This window comes from Antennarius striatus, chromosome 18, assembly GCF_040054535.1.
Source record: "Antennarius striatus isolate MH-2024 chromosome 18, ASM4005453v1, whole genome shotgun sequence".
NCBI lineage: Eukaryota > Metazoa > Chordata > Actinopteri > Lophiiformes > Antennariidae > Antennarius > Antennarius striatus.
In genome coordinates, this window is record NC_090793.1 from 5,491,474 (window position 1) to 5,512,911 (window position 21,438).

The window sequence follows — 21,438 nt, forward strand, 5'->3', positions numbered from 1 at the left end:
GTGCAACAAAATAAATTATCATAACATGGTCATACATGTAAATGACAGAAACGTATTAATGACAGTTCTTAATGGTGCTCTGGACCTACCAAAAGATGATATTTAACTACTGTTATTTAATCATTACCTGAGCTCCTCCTGGTTGTTGTGAGGAGGAGTGGGGAGGGAGGCTGGCACATCCACGGTTTTAGGTCCCTGCGCAATGGCCCGGGCAAGTAGATCTTCCGCAGTCCTAAATGGCAGGTGTAGTGGCTTTGGAACCAGACCTTTTGAGACTGCAGAACCCAGGAAAAAATGTTATACAATTTCATACACTGTAATTGGCTGTAATAATGGCAGAGTTCTTCTTTTTTTTTTTTTTTTCCCTAAACCTGTTTCAGGATGATGATAGGAAAACTGTGTGAGGGATTTTACAATATGGTTCATCCTCATGAAAGCTTACCCATAGCAGCAGCTTTGTTAGCCAGTTCCTCTGTTGTTGCAAATCCATTGATCATTTTCTGCCGGTTCACAGGTGGTGGGGTTGGAGGAAGAGATGCAGGTGGTGTTGGTGGATTGCTCAAGTTACTCTGCTATGGGAATCAGAGCCATTTCAATTTTCGTCAAACCACGCTGCAGACACAACTGCAACACCAAAATTTACGCTGTTACAGTTTGATTAGGTAAAAAAATAAATAAAAAGATCTCACCTTGTAGGCCAGCTGGGAGTAATAATCAGATATACCATCGAGTGAAGCGCTGCCAAATGTACCAGAGAGAAGGTTCTCTCCATTGAGCTGACCGCTGCCATAAGGTGCAAAATGGGCAAAGTTTACACTGGTAAGTGGCTCCATGAGGGGAAGGAGGGAGAGCTGATTTGTCAGTAGAGAAAAACAGGACCAAGGAATGGAGAGAAAAAATTCGTAGTATGAATGTTATTGACATACCACAATGAAAACCACTTGTAAAAAAAATAAAGTCATACATATGGAACAAAGTATAAGCCATGAATTCACTATTTAGTATTTAGTATCACTATTTGCATCAAAGTACATGATACCTAATCATATATAATATCTAGTATCATTCTTTAATGGAATGATGTTATTTATGAAATGACTTTTTTAATTCCATAAACAACGTGTAGATCAGTAATGGTGAAATTTAGTACTGACAATAACATTTGGCATTGAAACAAACAGAGCCCTTGTTGCAAAATATCTTGAATGTCACACAATTTTCAAAACTGCCTGGTAGTGTGGCCCTTTTTGCTTTGTTTTTCTTTGTTTTGTTTTGTTGTTGTTTTTACATAGAACCAGGTTGGGTTACACTGGCAGAAGAGCTGTATCAGAACAAGTTTTAACTTCGACTGATGTCAGCTATCATAGATAATGTTAGCAATACCAAATGATAATTTTAAACTATTGCCTTTTGACTATCCCATCTTCTCTATTTAATATTGCTAGGAGCAAAGTTCACAAGTTTACACACTGATAAAACCAATCTTACCTGTTTAATGTGGGTCATTACAGCATCAGGACCAGAATGCATCAATTGCCTCTCATCCCCTTCCTTCTTCCTCTTCTTGTAGCGAGAGACAGATTTCTCCCCACCTTTCTGAACTCTCTTGTTCCTCCCTTTTTTCTTCTCCTGTTCAGGGAGCAGAAGTCCGGGAAAGTCTAGAGTACCATCTGAGTAAGCCTGGAAAGGACAAAAAGACATTGTAAAAAAAGGCCTGTTAAAATTCTTCAAGTGGAATTATGGGTTCAAGTTGGTGTTTTTGATTTACATAATTATGACTCAAAAACTGACTCATTTTAACTGACTTGTACCATTTTAAGTTAAATCTAAATTACATAGCTCATCTGTGACTCAGTATGTTAATCAGCCCCTAAGGATTCTAGAAGTATGACTAACCCCGTTGCTGTCTATGGAGCTTTGCCTCAAAAGAGATTTGCAGTCTGCAGAATCCTCCTCCTCTGATCGCAGGTTCTCTTCTGACCTCTGTTGGGAAAATCCATGTGGAGGTGTACTCTTGTCCTTCAGAAGGTGTTTCAGTAATTCATTGCCAGCCTCCCCGTTGTTAGGACTTTTCCAAGAAGGGAACGGAGACATGCTCCCTTTATTACTCTCTTCCTTCACGGAGGTTATTTCGGAGCCAACATGCCCATCTCGAGGCCCATGACACTCACTCACATCTGTCTGCTCTAGCTTTATGTTGACAAGGATCCTGTCATGTTCCTGAGCCTGGGTTCTTATCGTATCTGATGATAGACTGGGCTGTCCTGCTTGGCCACCTGAAAGCTGTCTCTCCAGCTCTGAATGACTGGGAGTAGATGATCCTAGCAAGGGGGACCTTGACAAATCCTGCTCACCAAAAAGATGAGTGTTTCTGGTTGGAGTTGAAGACGTGTCTGAGACACACGGTGTGAGAGGAGCTGTTACATCTGAATGGGGAGTTGAAGGTGTCTTAACTGAATCTGCATCATCATCTTTCTTTTTTTTGCGGTTCCTCTTCTTTTTCCCTTTCTCATCAGGGATGATGTTAGAGTAGAGTTGGATTAGAGAGTGCCCTGAGCCTGGAAAGTTAGATGGTAAAGGTGTGGCTGAGTCACCACAAAATTGTGGACCCTCACCTGGCACCTGAGGTATCAGTCCTGGTCCACTGAACTGACGTGGTCTGGACTGACCCTGGGGAAAGCTAAGCACCTGTAGACCAACATTATCCAGCCCCAAACCAGCACCCATGTCACGGGGCATCATACCATTGCCAATCATGGCTCTCCTTTCACCTCGCATGAATGTCCCATGCGGTGACCCGATACCAGACTGCATACCCTGTTGCTGAGGGAACATTGGTCCAAGTTGTTGATGTTGCTGCAGAGGAGGCCTCTGAGGCTGCATAAAGTCCTGTGGCAGGTCTGAATTAAAAAATGGCATTTGAGCAAGTGGAGCCATGTTCCCATCTGGCATCATCATCCCTTGTTGTTCCATTTCCATTCGGTGTTTTAGGGCTCGCTGTCGTTCAACTTCCTGCATTAACTGCACCCGCTGTCTCTCTTGCTGCTCCCGAAGCCTCTCCCTCCTTTCCCGCTCCTGGAAGCCTTCACTAAAGGGATTGTTGTCGTCAAACTTCACACCACCTGCCTGGATGGGTTTTATACCCCCTGGTGGAGCTGCTGCTGCCGCCTGGGGATCCACTGCCATTTGGGAGTGTTGAGGCATGTTCCCCATCTGAATCTGATGAGGTTGGCCTGGATTCCCTAAAGGTACCTGAGGGGGCATTATAGGCAGCATCCCAGTTCCGCTCATGGGCATGGCAGCACCTGGATGCCAGCCAGGTGGTTGGTTGGACATACACTGAGGTGCATTTGGCTGGCCTGGATGAAGTGGCATCTGCACCATGGGATTCATGGGAGGCTGGGCCATAGCTGGTCCACCTGTCACCATACCAACAGGGGTTGGCATTGGGTGCATCCCAGACATTATGGGAGTCATATTATTCTGTTGCTGTTTCATTCTGTACTCCTCTATCAGTTCAGCATGCTCCTTCTGCTGCTTGCGGATCTGAAACAAAACATCACATTCAGAATAAAAATTATATATATACACACACACACACACACACACACACACACACACACACACACATATATATATATACATACACAAACACACACATATACTATATATATATATATGCATACATATACACACACACACACATATATATATATATATATATATATATATATATATACATGTACAGTAATCCCTAGATTATTCGCGCTTCAAGATGCCTGGTTTCACTACATTGCAGATTTTTTGTAGGTAGGCACGTGATACCGTATGTGCATGCACTCATGGAACGCAGCACACTTCCGTGCATTAAAGAAACACTTTTTTTTAAATACAGAAGTGTTTTAAACAGTGTATATGAGTGTGAGAAAAGGTAATACAGATATAAGGTAGTTTAATACCAGTGTGGGGAGGGTTCAGAAATGTTTAAAATTAGCATTATAAAATAGTTTACACTATATCGCAGAATTTTGTTTTACGCAGGTGGTCATGGAAAATGTTAACTGCGACTAACAAGGGATTACCGTATACACACACACACACACACACACACACACACACACACACACACACACACACACACACACACACACACACACACACACACACACACACACACACACACACACACACACACACACACACATGCATACAACTAGTAACTGAATAAATTAACTTTCAGATAAGATTTCAATTTGCAAAGAGTATTTTTTAGAAATGCTCGTTCAAAGCAGGTCGAAATGCGCAGTGTAGACACAAAATGTGCATTGTTGTTTTTATTTTGTTCATGTATTGCCGTTACTTACTGGCTGGAAGCAACCAGGTACGTGCATCATTTTAATGCATTCCCTACTCTGAGATTACATGATTGATGTTAGTCTTATTAATATTGTCCAATTAATATTAAATACTAACTTGGACTGCTTAAATATGTACTATATTCAAAAACATCAACTTTGTGTCTCAAAAGGGAGAGAATATCAAAATGATAGTTATGTAATTTTCTTAAATCTTATAGTGGTTAAAATGTTAAATGATTTGCACCTTTCCTTTTCCACAAATGCCACTGAATTATCTATCTAGTTATAGCAAAAATCTAAGCTTTTTGAAAACATCTTGGGTAAAAAGTTGAAAGAAGACCAGACCTGTTACTTGCCAATCTCTATTTTATGTTACATTTAACTGTGCTCAAAAGACCAATGAAAAAACAATGCTTGGGTCAGCCACTGCGCATAGAACAAAGACAAAATTAAGTGGTTGACAGGCCGAATATCCACCTGCTCCAGTTGTTTTTGCACTACACCCTGCTGCTCTGTGACATGTTTGAGCTGCTCAGCATCCTCCTCAGGGAACTCTCTTCCTGCTCTCTTAGCTGTTCTTTGCTTGGCAGACAGGGCTTTCTTAGACTTCCTGTGAGCTCCAATTTTCTCTTCTAGAAACTTCTGCTGCATTTGAAGCAGTTGTTGAGTCTCCTGGAGCCACTCCTCATACTGAGCCCTTTGAGCATTGTCTAAAAGGAGAAAAAGGCTCTTTTGTTAGCAACCTGACAGAAAAAACTAACATCTTAAAATTTCTAGGAGTGACAGACCTTCAAACCAAAAGAGAAAATTGTGTTTGTTAGAACTTACTGACAAATCCTGGGCCAAAGTTTGGAGGATTTGGTCTTGCAACTTGAGTCAGTTTGCCATCCTAAAAGTAAGGTTTTAAGTATGTCACTAAAAAATTCACCACTTACATATTTTTCCTTTTATTATTTTCAATATAATATTAGCAAAATCATAAGATTACCTGTCCAACAACTTGAGGAGGAACTGGCGTGACTTCAGGACAAGGTTGTGCAGGAGCAGGGGGAAATCTGCAAAAACACAACACCATAGATATGCACCATTCAGTCATTAAATTGGTCACAGCAATAATTCATGACTTCTACAAACAGCTGCAAATATATGACTGCCAGATTGTATAAACATGACATTAATACGACTTTAAAACTAAAACTGCTTCTATTTGTGAAAAAAAATGCATTGAAGTTATATCAAAGTGATCAATTTACCTGTTCATGACCATCTGTGTCATTCCTATGTTGTTCTGAACCATTACTTTGTTGATACCTTTTAGGGCAACCATTTTAGCTTTCATGATGGGGTCAGTGATGGCATCAAAATCTGCAGGTGACAAATAACTCAAAATATTTAAAAAAAAGACCAAGCTCAATGTAAAGCTTTAGTCACAACTGAAAATTAACAAATAATTTACCAATGTTGGGAAAGAAGGAGTCACTGGAGCGATGTCGTATCATGGCTTGCATCTGTCTCTGCTGTTGTTGCTCTTGCCTCTCCTGATCTAAAAGGTCCTGCAATAGCAATGGCTGCTCCTCTAGTAGAAGAGGACGTTGCTGGCCATTCTGTGCCATTGTTTGGTTCAACGCTGTCTGCTGAGCCTGGCTTAGGCTACTCTGGTCCACTCCAGGGACTAACCCAACCTGGTGGTCGGCACCAAATCCAGTCATAGAATCTTCCTCTGTTGTAGTGGCGTCAGGCATCGGTTGAGTCATTGCAAGTCCTGATATATGTTGTGTGTCAGTAACGTGATTCTCCTGGGGCATGAGAGTACTTTCTTGATTGACAGACTCAACAATTTGATTTAATGACTGTTCTTCAGGCTGCTGCTTGATGAGCAAACTAGACAGGACTGGGGTGGAGTCAGGAGGCACTCCCTGCTGGTTTGAGCTTAATGTATTTCCAGCTGCTTGCTGGTCTACCACCTCCGGGGGGTTCTGAAAGTCATTGATCTCGCTTTTAATTTCTTGCCCAGGTAATAAAGAAGGAGAGTCCTGAAGCTCAGGGGCTTCTGGCTTCAGCTTGTCCTCTGCAGAGGTCTGTTCACTTGGGGCTTCTGGCTTTGCTGGTACATGTGCAGAACTGGATGAAGTCTCAGTTCCTGTTTTCAGGTTTTTGTTAACATCTGCAGTGTCTGCATGATCATCCATAGGATCACTGAGATCCAGTTCCTCATTAAACATGTCCTTCTTAATGTCATCTAGGTCAGGGTCTGTATATGCAATGATGTCAAATTTCCCAGATGTTAGAAAATCATCAAGGTGTAGATCATTTGTCTCCAAATCAAGGTCTTTGCCATCATCAGGATCCAAATTTAGATTTTCCAAATCTGCATCTACCAAGTCTTTTACCTCCACATCTTCAAGGTCTTTAACTGCTGATTCTTCAGCATCTAGTTTCTCCTCCACAGAGACTGCTTCATTCTGCCCAGCAGGGGGTGCAGTCCCAATCACAGATACTGCAATGTTTTGTGTCACACTAGATGCAGGCTGGCTCATAGATCTCATCAAGACTGATTGTTTTAGCTCGTTGTTTCCTGACATTTGGACTTGCTGATGAAGATTGTCCATGCTAGCAGATAGCTGTGCATGGCCAGTCTGGCTGACCATGGTGTCTACCATCCGAAGCCCCTGACTCGAAGGTGCTCCTGCAAAACCTAGTGGCCTTTGACTGGGCAAGTTGGGATCTATGTTGTTTCCCTGCATGGCACCTGTGGTAAACGGCATACGTGGTGTGTTTTCTAGTGCTCTGTGTCGCAGCTCAATGAATGGCTGGCCCATTATGTTGTGTTGCTGCACTGGCACACCACGAGCCGGGAAGTGCTCAGGAAGTCCCAAAGAGTTGCTTCCCATACTCTTTGCCATTTCAGCAGACATAGACCGTCTCATTTGAAGAGGGATATCCTGCAGTGGGTGCTGCCCCCGGGGAAAGAACTCCTGGGTCCCATGAGGTCCTAGAACCCCAGGTGAAAATGCAAACCTAAAAGTGGATATTAAGTGTAAATACAGGAAGGAATTTATTCCAATATTTCTAAAGTGCTATCAACTAAAGAATTTCTGCAGTACAAATCTATCATACAAAAATTATCACAATACTCACCTCTGCCCCTGCCCCCTTAAATTTGGATCCCCAGGATGTGGCACCCGGGGGATTTGCCCTTCATTAGGAAAACGCTGATCACTTGGAAAAGGTCCAGGAAACCGCACGGGCCCCCTCAGGGGTCCTTGTCCTGGATAAGGAGGAGGAGGCCTATTGAATATTCCTCCATGTTGCACAGGGGTCTCCTGGGACCAAGGTCGTTGGGGTCCTGTGGCTATGTTGCCAGAAGTCTCCTGAGGGCTCCTCTCCTGCCGAATAGCACTCCTTTGTTGCTGTTGTTTAAGGATTAGTTCTCTAATTCGTTGGCGCTGCAAAAAAAAAAAACAACACATGGAGAAATGTACAGTTTACATGAACAATGATTTTTTTAGTTATTCAGAGAGCAGTCAATTAATTTTGGCAAACTTAAAATGGATACCTTTTGTGTAGTAAAGTTAATCAAAGTTCCCAGTTGTAACTTTAATTCTGTAACTATTCGATCTCTTTCATTTCTGTTGTGGCAGTTAAAACATTCAAATCATTGCATTTAGGAAACATCAGCATTTGCTAATTATATTTACATATTGTAATGTATTGCCCTGAAAAAAAACAATAAACTGCTTATTCCTTTGATTTATTTTGGAAAAACTTGAATTGCACACTTTAACTAATAAAAATAATTTATCAACACACTACTAATGGTTGTATAGCATTTAGAGGGAGCATAGGTCTCTGCAGAGTATCTAAAATTTTCTTATGTTTCATCTGGCTGGCAGTACGTGTATGTGTTTAATCCCAGCAATTGGCAGAATAGTATCAAGATGGACAGAGAATAACTAAATCGCACTGTGGATATAAAATTATGGCTTTTACAGCGCGTCGCCTACTGTAGTATAGAGGAGAATGAACTACAATAGTATGTACGTTGAGTTCATTTTACCTAAAGAAAGTAGTGCATCCCTGGGATACGCTTCAAGAAAAAGTTTTGTATCCCAAAATGACGTTTATGCATGCCAAAAGTAATAACAGAATATACGGTAGGAACGTATACAAGGAACGAGTTTTCCATAGTACAATATAAAAACTAAAACTTGTTAATTTTAATAATTTATTAATAACATCGTAACTGTTTAAGTAAAAAGAAAAAATAGAGTAAAATTATATATTAGTTTTATCAAAATGTTAAAGCTTGGTAGTCATTTAAAAAAAAGTTTTAGAAATAAAGAAAGGTGTAATATAGTTTCTTTTTAACTTATGCTTTTCACACAATAGTTTTCTTTGCCTTTAATTTACATGTGTCAAACTCAAGGCCAGAGGGCCAAATGTGGCCCTCCACATCATTGTATGTGGCCTGCGAGAGCATAAAACATCAGAGTGTTTAAAAATACAGTAATCCCTCGAGCATGCGTGCTTCAAGAGGTCCAGCTTCATCTCATCGCGGATTTTTAGTAGATAGTCACGTGATACTGTACAGCTGACAGCAAAAAAAAAAAGCATTAAACAATCTATAAGAGTGTGGGGAAAGGTAATACAGACATAAGATGATCAAATATAAGAATGGGAAGGGTCAATAAATGTTTACAGTACCGTAAATAATAAAATAAATAGTATGTCGCAATATCGTGGAATTTCGTTATTTGCGGGTGCGGGTGGTCCTAGAAACACATTAACCGCAAGTAACGAGGGATCACTCTATGTTAAAAGTGTGCTTTGACCAAAACCACATTTCCCGAAATGCAATAATTTAGCTCATTTTAACTTTGCCAAAAACGTTTTGAACAAAGTTAATGTCCTAACTTGTGTCTGATGTTATTTTTCTTTATTCACTTGGATAGTTTGATCCTTGATTGACTTTTGTTGGTTTCATAACCTGGCAAATTAAAAGGATTTAACAGAGCAACAAGCAAATTTTTTTCTGTGCAACTGTAATGTTTGTAACTTGAATAAGTAACAAATTTAACGTTAAAGGAGTAGTTACATTTAGTTACATTTATAAGTTACATCGGGCCCTTTGAGGACAGCCATTACTCTGATGTGGCCCTCGGTGAAAATGAGTTTGACATCCCTGCTTTAATTCATGTACTGTATTCTCCTGTGGAATCGGCACCAAGCTGACAGAACCTTCTCCACACACATTTCAGTAATAGCTGTCAGTAATATCTGTCTCTTTTTCCTCATTAACTTTTGATTGGTTTTTATGCAAGAAAAAGCACTCATTCTTAAAAGCTTTTTCTCCCACTTTTACATCTTTTTCGGAGGCATGGTGATAACAGACAAACCCAAAAGGAAGCTTATGCTTGCTATGGAGGGTCTAACTAACTCCTCACTCTCACTGCAGCATGTAAAAGGAGCAGACGTTGTTTGGCCGTTCGGTGGATTTTAATAAGGCAGAATCACGCAGGTGAGTCTCATGATGAGAAAGTCGTTAAACATCATCGCGATTGCCAAGTTAGAAATTTAAGTGGAGCATTGGAAAAATTGTGAATATTTCTGTTGAATGGCAGTGCTTTTTTTTTTGTCTGCATGTATTCTCATAGTTTAACCCAATAAAAGGGAGTCAACTTTTTATGAGATCAATGCTTGTTTTAGTTTTGCAGCACTCTTTCATGTATTTTAATGTGTGCATGTGGCCATCACCGGACCTCTCTGGGAGCTAAGTTGTTAGTCTTTATTAGAATTTCCTATTGTGTGCTAGAGAGGTAAGTGCAGCACCTTTGTGTGTTAGTAAGGAAACCAGACAGAGAGAGAAAACACAAACAGGGTAGTGGATAAACAGGTAGTGTCTATCCACTCAGAGGTGAACCGTCCAGACAGGGTTAACCCCAGCACACGCCAGACCCACTGCAGCCAACCAGCCCACACATGTCTGTACGACACACACACACACACACACACACATACACACACACACACACACACACACGCTTCAAGATGCGCGGATTTTTAGTAGGTAGTACGTGCATGCTATTGGCTGAAAGTATCCGTGTGCGCACTGCGTTCCGAGACTCACAGTTCCTCCTGCAACTTTTCTGTAATACAGAAGTGTTTTAAACAGTATGTGATTATCTGTGCTGTTATGTTGTGTGTGCTGCACTGAGTTGGCCTACATGTGTGTGTGTTCTGCATCATGTGTTCGCGAGACTGAGAAGGGGGCGTGAGAGTGAGGGTGCTAGCTGGAGATCGTTATTAGTTCTTGTTTGTTCCTTTTTAAGGTTGGAGACCAAATATAGACCATTCAAGGAATATCGTGTATCATCCTTGCCCACCATAAGGATCGCCAGGGGTGTTACAAGTCTATAAGAGTGTGAGAAGGGGTAATATAGATATACGGTGGTAGCTACCGGTATATCGCGGAATCTCATTTTTCGCAGCTTGTTCTGGAACACATTAACTGCGAGTAACGAGGGATTACTGTATATTCACGCATGCACACACACACACACACACACACACACACACACACACACACACACACACACACACACACACACACACACACACACACACACACACACACACACACACACACACACACACACACACACACACTTGTATGAGAATTTGGAGTGGATAAAGTTATTTTCCTACCAGGATTATTAAAGGACTGATCTATCTAGATGTCCGGTCATATTTACAAGTTAGCTAAGAAGGAGAATATTTAGAGAATTAAGAAACACAGCAGATTGGTTTTTCAACAATGCTACAACATGCTTATTACAGAAATGGGTTTTTACGTTGTCTTTGACTTTCTTGCGTTCCATATTTGAACACATAAGTTACTTGAATAAAGCATTAAGGTCAGTGTTAGGCATTAATTGAAGCACAAGATTTAGATCCTGAATGGTGACATTCATATACCTGTCTGAGTCTTTCCTCACTCTCAGCAAGAGAAACTCCCTGAGTCTCAGAGGAAGCACCAGGTACTTGTGAGCTGACAGACATCTGGCCCTGGTCCTGAGAGACTGCTCCATTGCTACCCACATCTGACAGATCTTTAATGTCCACTTTGTCGATAGACTGTGGATGAGGGGTCATTGGAGGTTGTTCAAATGGATCATGGCCAGGTGTCTGGCACGGTCTTCTAGACGGCGACTGAGTAAATCCATCTTCTATAACACCAGGGTGTTTTGGCGTTTGTGAGCCTGAATGGGGGAAGGTCTCTTGAAGCCTGCCTTGCGGTGGAGAGAAAGGTTCTTGGCTTCCTGGTGGTCCTAACTTTGCTCCTTGCCTGTTGTGCCCATCAGCACAAAGACGAGAGTTCCCTGAAGGTTGAACATAAGGGTCATTAAGAAGTGGTCTCTGGGACCCAGGTGGGGAAAACATGTCACTATTAGCCGGCCTTGGTGTCCCAGATGTATTAAGAAATGGCTCTATCGAACCTCTCTGGTTACCTGGTGACTTTGAAAATCTCTCATTCACAGACGGCCGAGGAGTACCTGGTGGCTGAGCAAAAGGGTCTACTGATTGAGAAGGTGACATCCTCTGCCCAGGATGGGACTGATGAGTGAATTGGTTAATTGCACTGGGGCGGGGAGTAGAAGGAGCCTGTGAGTAAGGAACTGAGGATGGACTTGGGTGTGAAGGCTGGCCATAATTATCATGTGGACGTGGTGTTCCGGGAGCGTGAGCATAGGGCTCAAAAAATGCCCTGGATTGAGCACTAGGCTCAATGACGGATCGTTGGTTACCTGGAGACTGCGTGGGTTGTGCAAATGGATCATATGTGAAGTGGTCAGGTCTTGGAGTGGAAGGTGCATGAGCATAAGGGTTTCTAGACATCTGAGATATTTGTCCAGGCTGAGAAAATGAGTGCACTTGTGGGTGATGCTGGCCCATTCTAGGTGGACTCGTGAAATTGTCATTTCCAGATAGCCTTGGGGTATGTGGTGACTGGACATAAGGGTCATTCTGTTGATTTTGGGAGAACCTGTCAGTAGAATGTGTACCTTGTCTGTTGAAGGAATCCTGAGCCTGAGGAGGGGGCATTGGTGTTTTAAACAAAGGAACTGAGCCAGACTCATTACTTCCTGGAATTGATGCTAATAATGGCCTGGAGTAAGGATCAGACAAGATCATCCTGTTTTGGGACATGCGCTGATAGGCTTCATGTCTTATCATGGGCCTTGAGTATGGATCTCTACCCGGAGAACCCATTGGGGGCCTTCCCTGGGCAGCCTGACTAGCCCTGGGAGGACCACTGGGCTTAAGGAAAAGGTCTATTTCCCCAGTTGGTCTTGGGGTGTCCGGAGGCTTGGCATAAGGGTCATTGCTTATGGATGTTGGAGAAGCAAAAGAATCATGAGCAGGAGAAGGTCTCCCTCTGTCCTGCTGCTCTACCAAAGAGCTGGGGGATTTTCCGGATTCCACAGATAATCGTCGACAAGCATTTGTCCCAAGAATTGGCGGCCTTGGAGTCCCAACCATCTTGGCATATGGATCCCATGGAGAAGAAGGTCTGGATCCAGATGAACCTGGGGAAAATACTTGTGGGGACTGGGGTTGAGAGGATGGTCCAGTAGGAGGGGGAGGAGGTGGCCGTAAGAAGACATCCTCAGATGGACAGGACGTAGGTGTCCCTGATAGCTGTGGCCTTGCAAAACCTTCTTTAGAGTTCAGCTGCTGCATAGGGGACATGCTGCCATTACTGGGCTGGGAGACTGGACTTTGGTTGCCACTGTTATTTCCATCTCCCTCTGACTGCTGTTGCTGTTGTTGCTGCTGAAGTTGTTCATTCTTAACTTGCTCCAGTTTCTGAGTTGCTTCAATCTTTGCTTGCTGCTTGCTTTTTTGCCTCATTTGCTGTTGAAGGGCATAATGAAAAATGGAATTAGATATTCCAAAGGATGCAGCAAATATCAGTCTCATGCTAAAAGTAAACTGGACCTACTAACCACCAATGTCATCAGGGTTAATGTGGAGGATAAGGCAGTTGTTTAGGAACCTTTACTAAACCCCCACTTCTTAGCTGTCTTAAAAATAAGTGGACCTGCCGCTGCATTCTCTGACTTCATTGCATACACTCTTACCTGTCTAAACTTCCACTCTTGTTCATGCTCTGACTCTTTTGCTTTCAATGGGTCTTTAAACAGCAGTTCTGTGTCTAGTGGTATGTTGGGATCAAACACCTCAGGGGGATGCTGCTGCTGCTGCTGGTGGTGCCTCTTCACTGTCTCATTCGACATCTGGACTTTGTTGATACGCAGGGCTGCTCGGTTATCTCTTGCCTTTTGCTAAACAGCAAACCACACACATCACACACACATAAACACATAAATAAAACATTAATAAAATGAAAGAATATTGCTTGTTTGGATCAAGCAAGCAAAATTACAGCCACAGTAACACAACAAATGTTGTCTATGTATGTGTATTACAGTTTTTTATACCAGTAACACAATGATATATGGGGAATACATTACTGGTAGACATGTCCATATTAAACAAATGACTTCTGACATGATGACTTTCTCTCACCATTCCAATTATCAGAGAGGAAAACTCATGTTCACAACAGCATAATGAGTAATCTCTATGGTACTGTAATATGGCAACCTCTCACAAATATGGGCTTAAGTCCAACCAGCATCAGTACAAAAATAAGCAAAAGATACAATCCAAAACAAGGTTTGGAGATCACTTAAAAGGTTGGCTGTACTGTGGTTGTTGTCTTTAAGTTTTCAGACAACAAAAATTAACAAATGCAGAATTAGTGATCTTACCACATATGGGGCCCTGTCTTGAGAACTAGCCTTCCTCCATAGTTTTGCAATTTGCTTTACTCTTGTGGTCCAGTCTGTTGAAAGAGTAAGACGAGTTGTCATGTCAACAGTCTCACGGAGCATTCATGGAATTTTTGTACTCTGACTGAAAGAGTGCATTGGATACACTTAAAAAACCCCAAAGAGAAGCAGCAACAATAAGGATGACTATGAAAAAAAAAAAGGACAAGATGGAACATATATATCAACACTTTAGAGAAATATACAGACCTGGGTATTCTTCTTTGAGGTTGGGGAAATTGACATTGGTATACAAAACCGGTGCTACAGTGGCTAGTTCTCCCAGTGTCTCCTCCTTTTCCCACTTGAGTGTACTTCTTTGGGCATTTGACATGGCTTCAGTCTCCCCCTCAGGCAGAGATCCAGGGGGTGTAGGGCCAGGGCCAAGAGCAGGGGAAGGCCATGGACCAACTGCCTCTCTAGGCAACTGATTAAACTTTCTGTCTCTACAGCAAAAAAAGAAAATGGGCAATCTTTAGTAACCAAATACTAATTTGCAAAGAATAAAGAAAAGTCTGTTAAGAAATTCTTATCAGATGTCAGGACATTTACAGTCAATTACCTTGGATTGTCAGTTAAAGGCAAACAGTTAAGAGGAGGGAAATTGTCTGTGACACCGGGCCTTGTTCCTGAATTTGTAGGGAATCGTTGGTTTGGTCCCATCATACCATTCATCACCGGTATCCTTGGAAAAAGGGAATTCCCTACATAAAGCATTTAAGAGGTGATTTAGATGAAAAAAAATTACAACAATAGAAGTTTTTTTTTCTGACAGCAACAAGGTGCTATCTGATATACCTGTGTTTGGGTGAGTAACACTAGTGGCAGTGTTACCGGGGAGGGGCCCTGGACCCTGATGGTGAGGCACCTGCGGTGGGGGTGGTTGGCTCGTGCTGGGACTAAGGACTGCTGTGAAGAGTTCCTCCACATCTTTGCCCTCCAGCTCTGTAACAAAGTGGAACAGAGTAAGTCTGCATGTGCATACATTCCCCATGGATAACATTAATAACCTGTAAACAAATTACTCATAGGAAAGTAAATTAACTCATCATATCATGTACATCGCTAATTTTATTCAATATTAAATTGTATTCAATTTTAAATATAACTGGATTTGGGGTGAGGGGTGTATAACTGATTATTTTTTTCATGTCAGTCATTAAGCACTGCAGAATAACAAGATTTGAGGGACAAAGCTTTGAATTTACAAACCTGGAATTTTGTAAAGTTTGCTGAGAATTGATTCTGCAATGAAAAAAATATACAAAATCTGTAAGAAAGTTTCCTTTACCAAGTTGTGCAATAATACTGTGAAGCAAAAATATACGGTAAATTAATAGAAACTGTCTGGTTGTGCTGTCTCCCTAACTGACCATCAGTGACCATCTTGTCAAGTTCTGGGCTAAGAATGCCATCCAAGGGTTCCTCTGGGAGGGACCGAGGTGTCCGTCGACCAGCCTGAGACTGGGATGCCGCTGGGGAACTTGCTGTCAAGGGTCCAATGTCCAGACCAGCTGTGGAAACACACAAGGACATAAAAAAACAAATCATAACAAGCAGGCACAGAGACACAAACACAATGCACCAAAAACAAGCAGAACAACAAAACCTACCAGGTCATAAATGTGTTCATAAATACACACAAAGTACTTAATTGTCTAAACAGCCTGTGGAATATGATAAAAATCATCAGCTCCTTGGGGTTCCTGTGTTGTAAAAAACAGTTGGGAATTGTGAAGAGGCAGAAACATCACACTAAACTTGATTAAGGACATACAAACACTCAAAGGCAAACATATCAGATGTTGAAAATTTCACTGATTTTTGAAAATGATATACAGTACCCATTTTAAACTTCATGTCAACGAAACATTTCAAAAATGTGCCTGGATGCTAACTGGCCTGCCTGCAATCCTGACTTGTCACCCATCGCAAATTAAAAGGGCAAAGGGGAACCTCATCACTTGAGCAGCTTAATTCCTTTTACTTTTATTGAAACCGTTTGGTACTAGTAGAACATGGGCATATGATGGAAATTTTATTTTATTCTAAAAAAAGATACTGCAGTGTTTTTTGTTATGTAGCCTTCACTGACTTCAGGAAAGTGTGAGTATACAGTATTTACAAAGGCGTCCAATATTTCTAAACTGACTGGATCAAAAATGCCTGTTTTTTGGTTAGTTTGCTATGTTGAAAGCAACTTTGAATATGAAGCTATGACGGCTCTTTCAAAAAAAAGACAACTGCCTATGGGTTTAGTGGGCTAACGAAGACTAGAACACCCTATGCATTTAAGTGAATATCGTACATTTGGTTAGGTAAGCGCTCATGATCGTGAAATAGCTACATACGAAGACATTTAAATACATGTACACTCAACTAGGGACAGACACTGCAAGAGAGGAAGGATGCACTTAAGCAAGGGATTAGTAGGCCATAGCACCCTTACCAAAAGAAGAAGGTGAGCTGTCAACCTGGAAGGGGCAAAAATCAAGACCTACAAGAACCCAAAATCAGACAAAATGAGTGAAAAAATAGTGAAGACAGAACAAGCACAACACATTTCAGACAATGCAAACCAAAGATAAAACCCAAGATGAAGTTCTGTTAAAGAGTGATAAAAAAATCACTGAGAGGCAAAAGAAATAAACTTGCAGTAGGTGCAAATTACTGGACCACAAAGAAAACTATTTCATAAAGCCCATGATTCGGTTACTATTTATATCCTCCTGCTATGGTCGCCTGTGAGATATAAGACGCACCAGAATCATTGCTTGGCTTTCCCAGCATTCCCAAGATGTCTGCATCAGTGTTCAGAACATCAGACAGATCAACTAATGGTTCCTCAGATGCCTCTGTAGATGGAGAAAACAGGAAGAAACAAAAAAAGAAAGACAACCAAACTGTCACAAATCATAATTGATGGTGATGTTGAATGGATATGCGATTATGATTTGGAACCATTTCCCTGGAGGACATATGTAGAATTTGATCAGTAAAAAATAAAAGAAACCATAGGCAAAGAAAAAATATTTCCGTAGTTCAAATGTCTATCTAAAATCTTTTAAATCTTTAAATATCATTTAGGTCATCCACTGCTTTTGGAGAAGACGTTGATAGACAATATGCCCCAAAGGTGAGTAGAATGACTTTAAAGGTCAAATGTGCATAAAATACACCAATAAGCAATTGGAGAAAACTATTATGAGGTTAGCTAATGTAGTATCCCAACAACTAGTTAAATTTAGTTGTATTCTATTCAGTAGGTTCTGAGATGTAGATAGAACATAGTGATGGCTGGACAATTGGAAAATTTAATATTTGCGCTTTTTCTTTACAAATTGAAATAGTTATAGCTAAAAACTTGAACGAGACCTCTACTTGTTAACATTGCTCTACAACTGCCATATATTAGCTGAAATTAAAGCTGCAACTTGGCTGTGTGAATATGTCCACAATGTTCATATTCACACAGCCAAGTACGCTTGCAATAAGTTTTTATAGATTACAACTCAGAAAATGCCAGTGCCTGTTTTAGAACCTGTTATTTGTGGAATCAACAATTAGAAATGAGATTAGGGGAAAAAGCCATTTACTGGACCCAACACCCATAGCCTCCACTGCCACTCATCCACTAGTTACAACAAGGAAAGCAAGCATTAGTCTTTCTATATAGAATGTTTCTGTGCCATTGGTCTTACGAATTTTATTATTGACTGTCAAATACACATTTCATTAAGTTATAGTACGGCTGTGAGAAAACATGTTTGAGTGCAGGCAGCAGGGATTTGGTTGAAGCGGCCATAACCATACAATCAACAGTTATGAAATCGCATTCTGTCATGCCATAAATATGTTAGACCACAAAATTCCAAAATATTTCCATTGGCAAAAGTCTACATAAGATAAGCTTTTATTGTCCCACAGTGGGAAAATTTGTAAACAGACCAAGGCATTAAATGACATATCATTTACAATTTGAGTTAGGAGGACATGAAGTACACACACACACACACGCACACACACGAACAAACACACACACACAGACCAAAGCTTGCATATGTTCCCAAATTTCTACAATTGTCAAAATAGGGTTGTGTATAACAGAAGCATTAGCAGCGCCTTTGAATCATCAGTTATGACCCACTCAATACATGTGATATTATCTACAGAATCTCTGTGTATGCCCATGCTTTCGTTTTCTAATACAGTAATCCCTCGTTACTCGGGGTTAATGTATACAAGGACCACTTGCGAAAGGTGACAATCCGCGATCTAGTGACAGAATATTTATTTTATTATTTACATGTAATTCAAATGTTTATGAACCCTCCCCATTCTGCTACTAATCCACAAGAGGCCTTAGTAGTTGCAGCCCGTTTGGGAACCATTGCAAGGGTTTCACAAAGAAAAAAATACCACTTCACAAAGCAAACGTAAACGTGCAGGAGGACATGTGAGTCTTGGAATGCAGTGCACACACAGATCCTGTCAGCCAATAACATGGGCATACGGTATCATGTGACTACAGCTCATGGGAGACACTTGCTTCTCGCCACTTGTTCTCTCCTTTGTCCTCGATGAGATAAATAAATTTGCGTTTACACTGCATCAGGAATCAGCTCTGAGCCTCTTCTTGTTTGCTATGGTGATGGACAGGCTGACAGATGAGGTTAAACAGAAATCTCCATGGACTATGATGTTTGCAGATGACATTATGATCTGTAGTGAGAGCAGGGAACAGGTGGAGGAGAAGCTAGAGAGGTGGAGGTTTGTCGTGGAAAGGAGAGGAATGAAGGTTAGCCGCAGTAAGACAGAGTACATGGGAGGTTACAAGGAGAAGAGGCCAAGAAGCTGGAGGATTTTAAGTACTACAGCCATAGTCTACAGCCAGAGCAATGGAGAGTGTGGAAAAGAGTTGAAGAAGCGGTACAGGCAGGATGGAACAGGTGGACAAAAGTGTCAGGTGTGATGTGTGATAGAAGAGTTTCAGCTAAAATGAAAGGAAAGGTGTACAGAACTGTGGTGAGACCAGCGATGTTGTTTGGTCTAGAGACAGTGTCACTGAGGAAAAGACAGGAGACAGAGCTGGAGGTAGCAGAGATGAAGATGCTGAGGTTCTCTTTGGGAGTGACCAGGATGGATAGGATCAGGAATGAGTACATCAGAGGGACAGCACATGTTAGAGGTTTTGGAGATAAAGTCAGAGAGGCCAGACTGAGATGGTTTGGACATGTCCAGAGGAGGGATAGTGAATATATTGGTAGAAGGATGCTGAGTTTTGAACTGCCAGGCAGGAGGCCTTGAGGGAGACCAAAGAGGAGGTTTATGGATGTAGTGAAAAAGGACACATAGGTAGTTGGTGTGAGAGAAGAGGATGCAGAAGACAGGGTTAGATGGAGGCAACTGATTTGCTGTGGCCACCTCTGAAGGGAAAAGCCGAAAGGAGAAGAAGATATAATTCGAAAAACCTGCGATGTGGTGAAGCCGCAACTCTTGAGGCGCGAATAAACGAGGGAATACTGTATTTGTGCTCTGTTGGGAACATTAACTTGACTTCATGTATAAACTCGATCCCACTTTATTGGTCTTCCTAGACAGGTTTGATTGTACTTGGTGTAGATAATCAACATTAACAAGCCACTGTTACTTCTCTGTTAAAAGTATGTGACATTAAGAGAAACAGGGTGGTGTACTTTGAATGGAGCTACAGTTGCACAAATAAAACATACTTGAAAAAAATGTGGTTACCAAAAAAAGAGACACTGTTGTGTGCCTTCTCTATGCCGGCAGTGATTTCTCTCTTGCGTTTTTTTTTTTTTTTAAACTAAAATCATTATCTACCAGTTACTTCAACGCTTTGAATGAATTATAATAATTGCATCCCTTGCTCTGAAGAACATAAGTCTATACGTACGTCCTGCTGCTTGTCTCGTGGGAAGAGAAGTTCTTGAGGTGCTGAGCAGAGGGTCTGATGAAGGGTCCAGAAAGCTGGTGGGATGCTTCTTCTCCACATGGCTTTGGCCTTCTTCCAGTAAGCTTGATTCAACCCCCTTCTGCCTGCTCTGCTTGCTTCTGTCTAGCAGGTCCTTTCCAAAGAATGCCTCCTGACCATGACAACACAGAACAGTGTTCCAAGCCCCCGCTTACACAAAAACAATTTTGGTGAAAATCAGAAGTTTGAGATTTTTCAAAACCCTCTGTTCTAATAGCACTGTTTCCAAAACTATCTTGACACAAACAAATTTGCAAAATTAAGTGAAAACACTGTACTATATATGCCAAAGACAACGTTGGTGGTGGTTGCGTTATCACTTTCAGGTCAAATTGCATTTTACCGATTTATAATGCAACAACTAATTCTGAAACCTATTCAGTTAAAAATAAACAATCAGAAATAGTTACGTCACTACAGGCCTTTCAGTCAGCACTACCTACGTCTATGACTTACACCAAAGTCATTTATCATTCTCAGCGACACAAAACTGCATATTGCTGGAGACAGTAAAAGCCCAACGTGCAACAATTTCAATAATTGATAACATTTGCTTCACTATGTTGAACCTCTATGTTAGACTGATCATGGCTCTATAAAGGTGGGATTTAAAGCATCACTGACAGCTGCAGGGTTAACGGGTATCATATAGCTATATTTTGTGTAACAATAGGTGACATTAGATACTGACTAGAACAGAGGGTTTTGAAGTCACATTCAGTTTAACTTTTGCATGTCAATTCCCAACCTGAGTAGGACTCATTAATGAGTTTGATCAGACTACTATCCTCTGCACTGACTTGCTCAATTTCCCTTTCAAAAGACCTCAAAGATGGGCCACTGTGCACCAAATTCCTGTAAGTGGTTTACAGGCAATGTACTTTGGATTTTCAGACATCCCAAGGGTAGAATAAAACGTATTCCTCGAATATATGGCTTTAGACAATCTGTGCTTCTGAAAGATGGGTTTGTTAAAAGTACAAGAATATGGATGGAAATGAACTAAAATAGCTATTTGTGAATATTGACAAAATATATGACAAAATTCAGAAAATTTTTGATAAAACTCTCTGAGGCAATGATTACAGTCATATCACCCTAAGGTGGTTATACAGCAGTTTAGACTATAAAGACTGCATACCCAAATGATGAGAACATACTGTTTATACATAGGGTTAGTTAACCATTC

The 21,438-nt window shown here is 41.2% G+C and overlaps 1 protein-coding gene across 1 annotated transcript in view; it reads right to left on the reverse strand.

Annotated features, from left to right (window-relative positions):
- Positions 1–21,438, reverse strand: part of kmt2cb (lysine (K)-specific methyltransferase 2Cb) — a 96,883-nt gene that overhangs the window by 10,523 nt on the left and 64,922 nt on the right. Inside the window, exons 27-49 of the mRNA XM_068341672.1 lie at positions 20,172–20,361; positions 17,017–17,109; positions 16,704–16,751; positions 15,628–15,768; positions 15,467–15,499; positions 15,053–15,199; positions 14,817–14,958; positions 14,465–14,700; positions 14,195–14,268; positions 13,502–13,705; positions 11,867–13,274; positions 11,334–11,737; positions 7,497–7,804; positions 5,815–7,376; positions 5,612–5,723; positions 5,347–5,413; positions 5,187–5,247; positions 4,836–5,068; positions 1,897–3,546; positions 1,489–1,680; positions 690–851; positions 443–572; positions 128–275 (exon numbers count right to left, since the gene is read on the reverse strand). Coding sequence (XP_068197773.1) covers positions 128–275; positions 443–572; positions 690–851; positions 1,489–1,680; positions 1,897–3,546; positions 4,836–5,068; positions 5,187–5,247; positions 5,347–5,413; positions 5,612–5,723; positions 5,815–7,376; positions 7,497–7,804; positions 11,334–11,737; positions 11,867–13,274; positions 13,502–13,705; positions 14,195–14,268; positions 14,465–14,700; positions 14,817–14,958; positions 15,053–15,199; positions 15,467–15,499; positions 15,628–15,768; positions 16,704–16,751; positions 17,017–17,109; positions 20,172–20,361 — 7,745 coding nt within the window. The remainder of the gene's footprint in view (positions 1–127; positions 276–442; positions 573–689; positions 852–1,488; positions 1,681–1,896; positions 3,547–4,835; positions 5,069–5,186; positions 5,248–5,346; positions 5,414–5,611; positions 5,724–5,814; positions 7,377–7,496; positions 7,805–11,333; positions 11,738–11,866; positions 13,275–13,501; positions 13,706–14,194; positions 14,269–14,464; positions 14,701–14,816; positions 14,959–15,052; positions 15,200–15,466; positions 15,500–15,627; positions 15,769–16,703; positions 16,752–17,016; positions 17,110–20,171; positions 20,362–21,438) is intronic.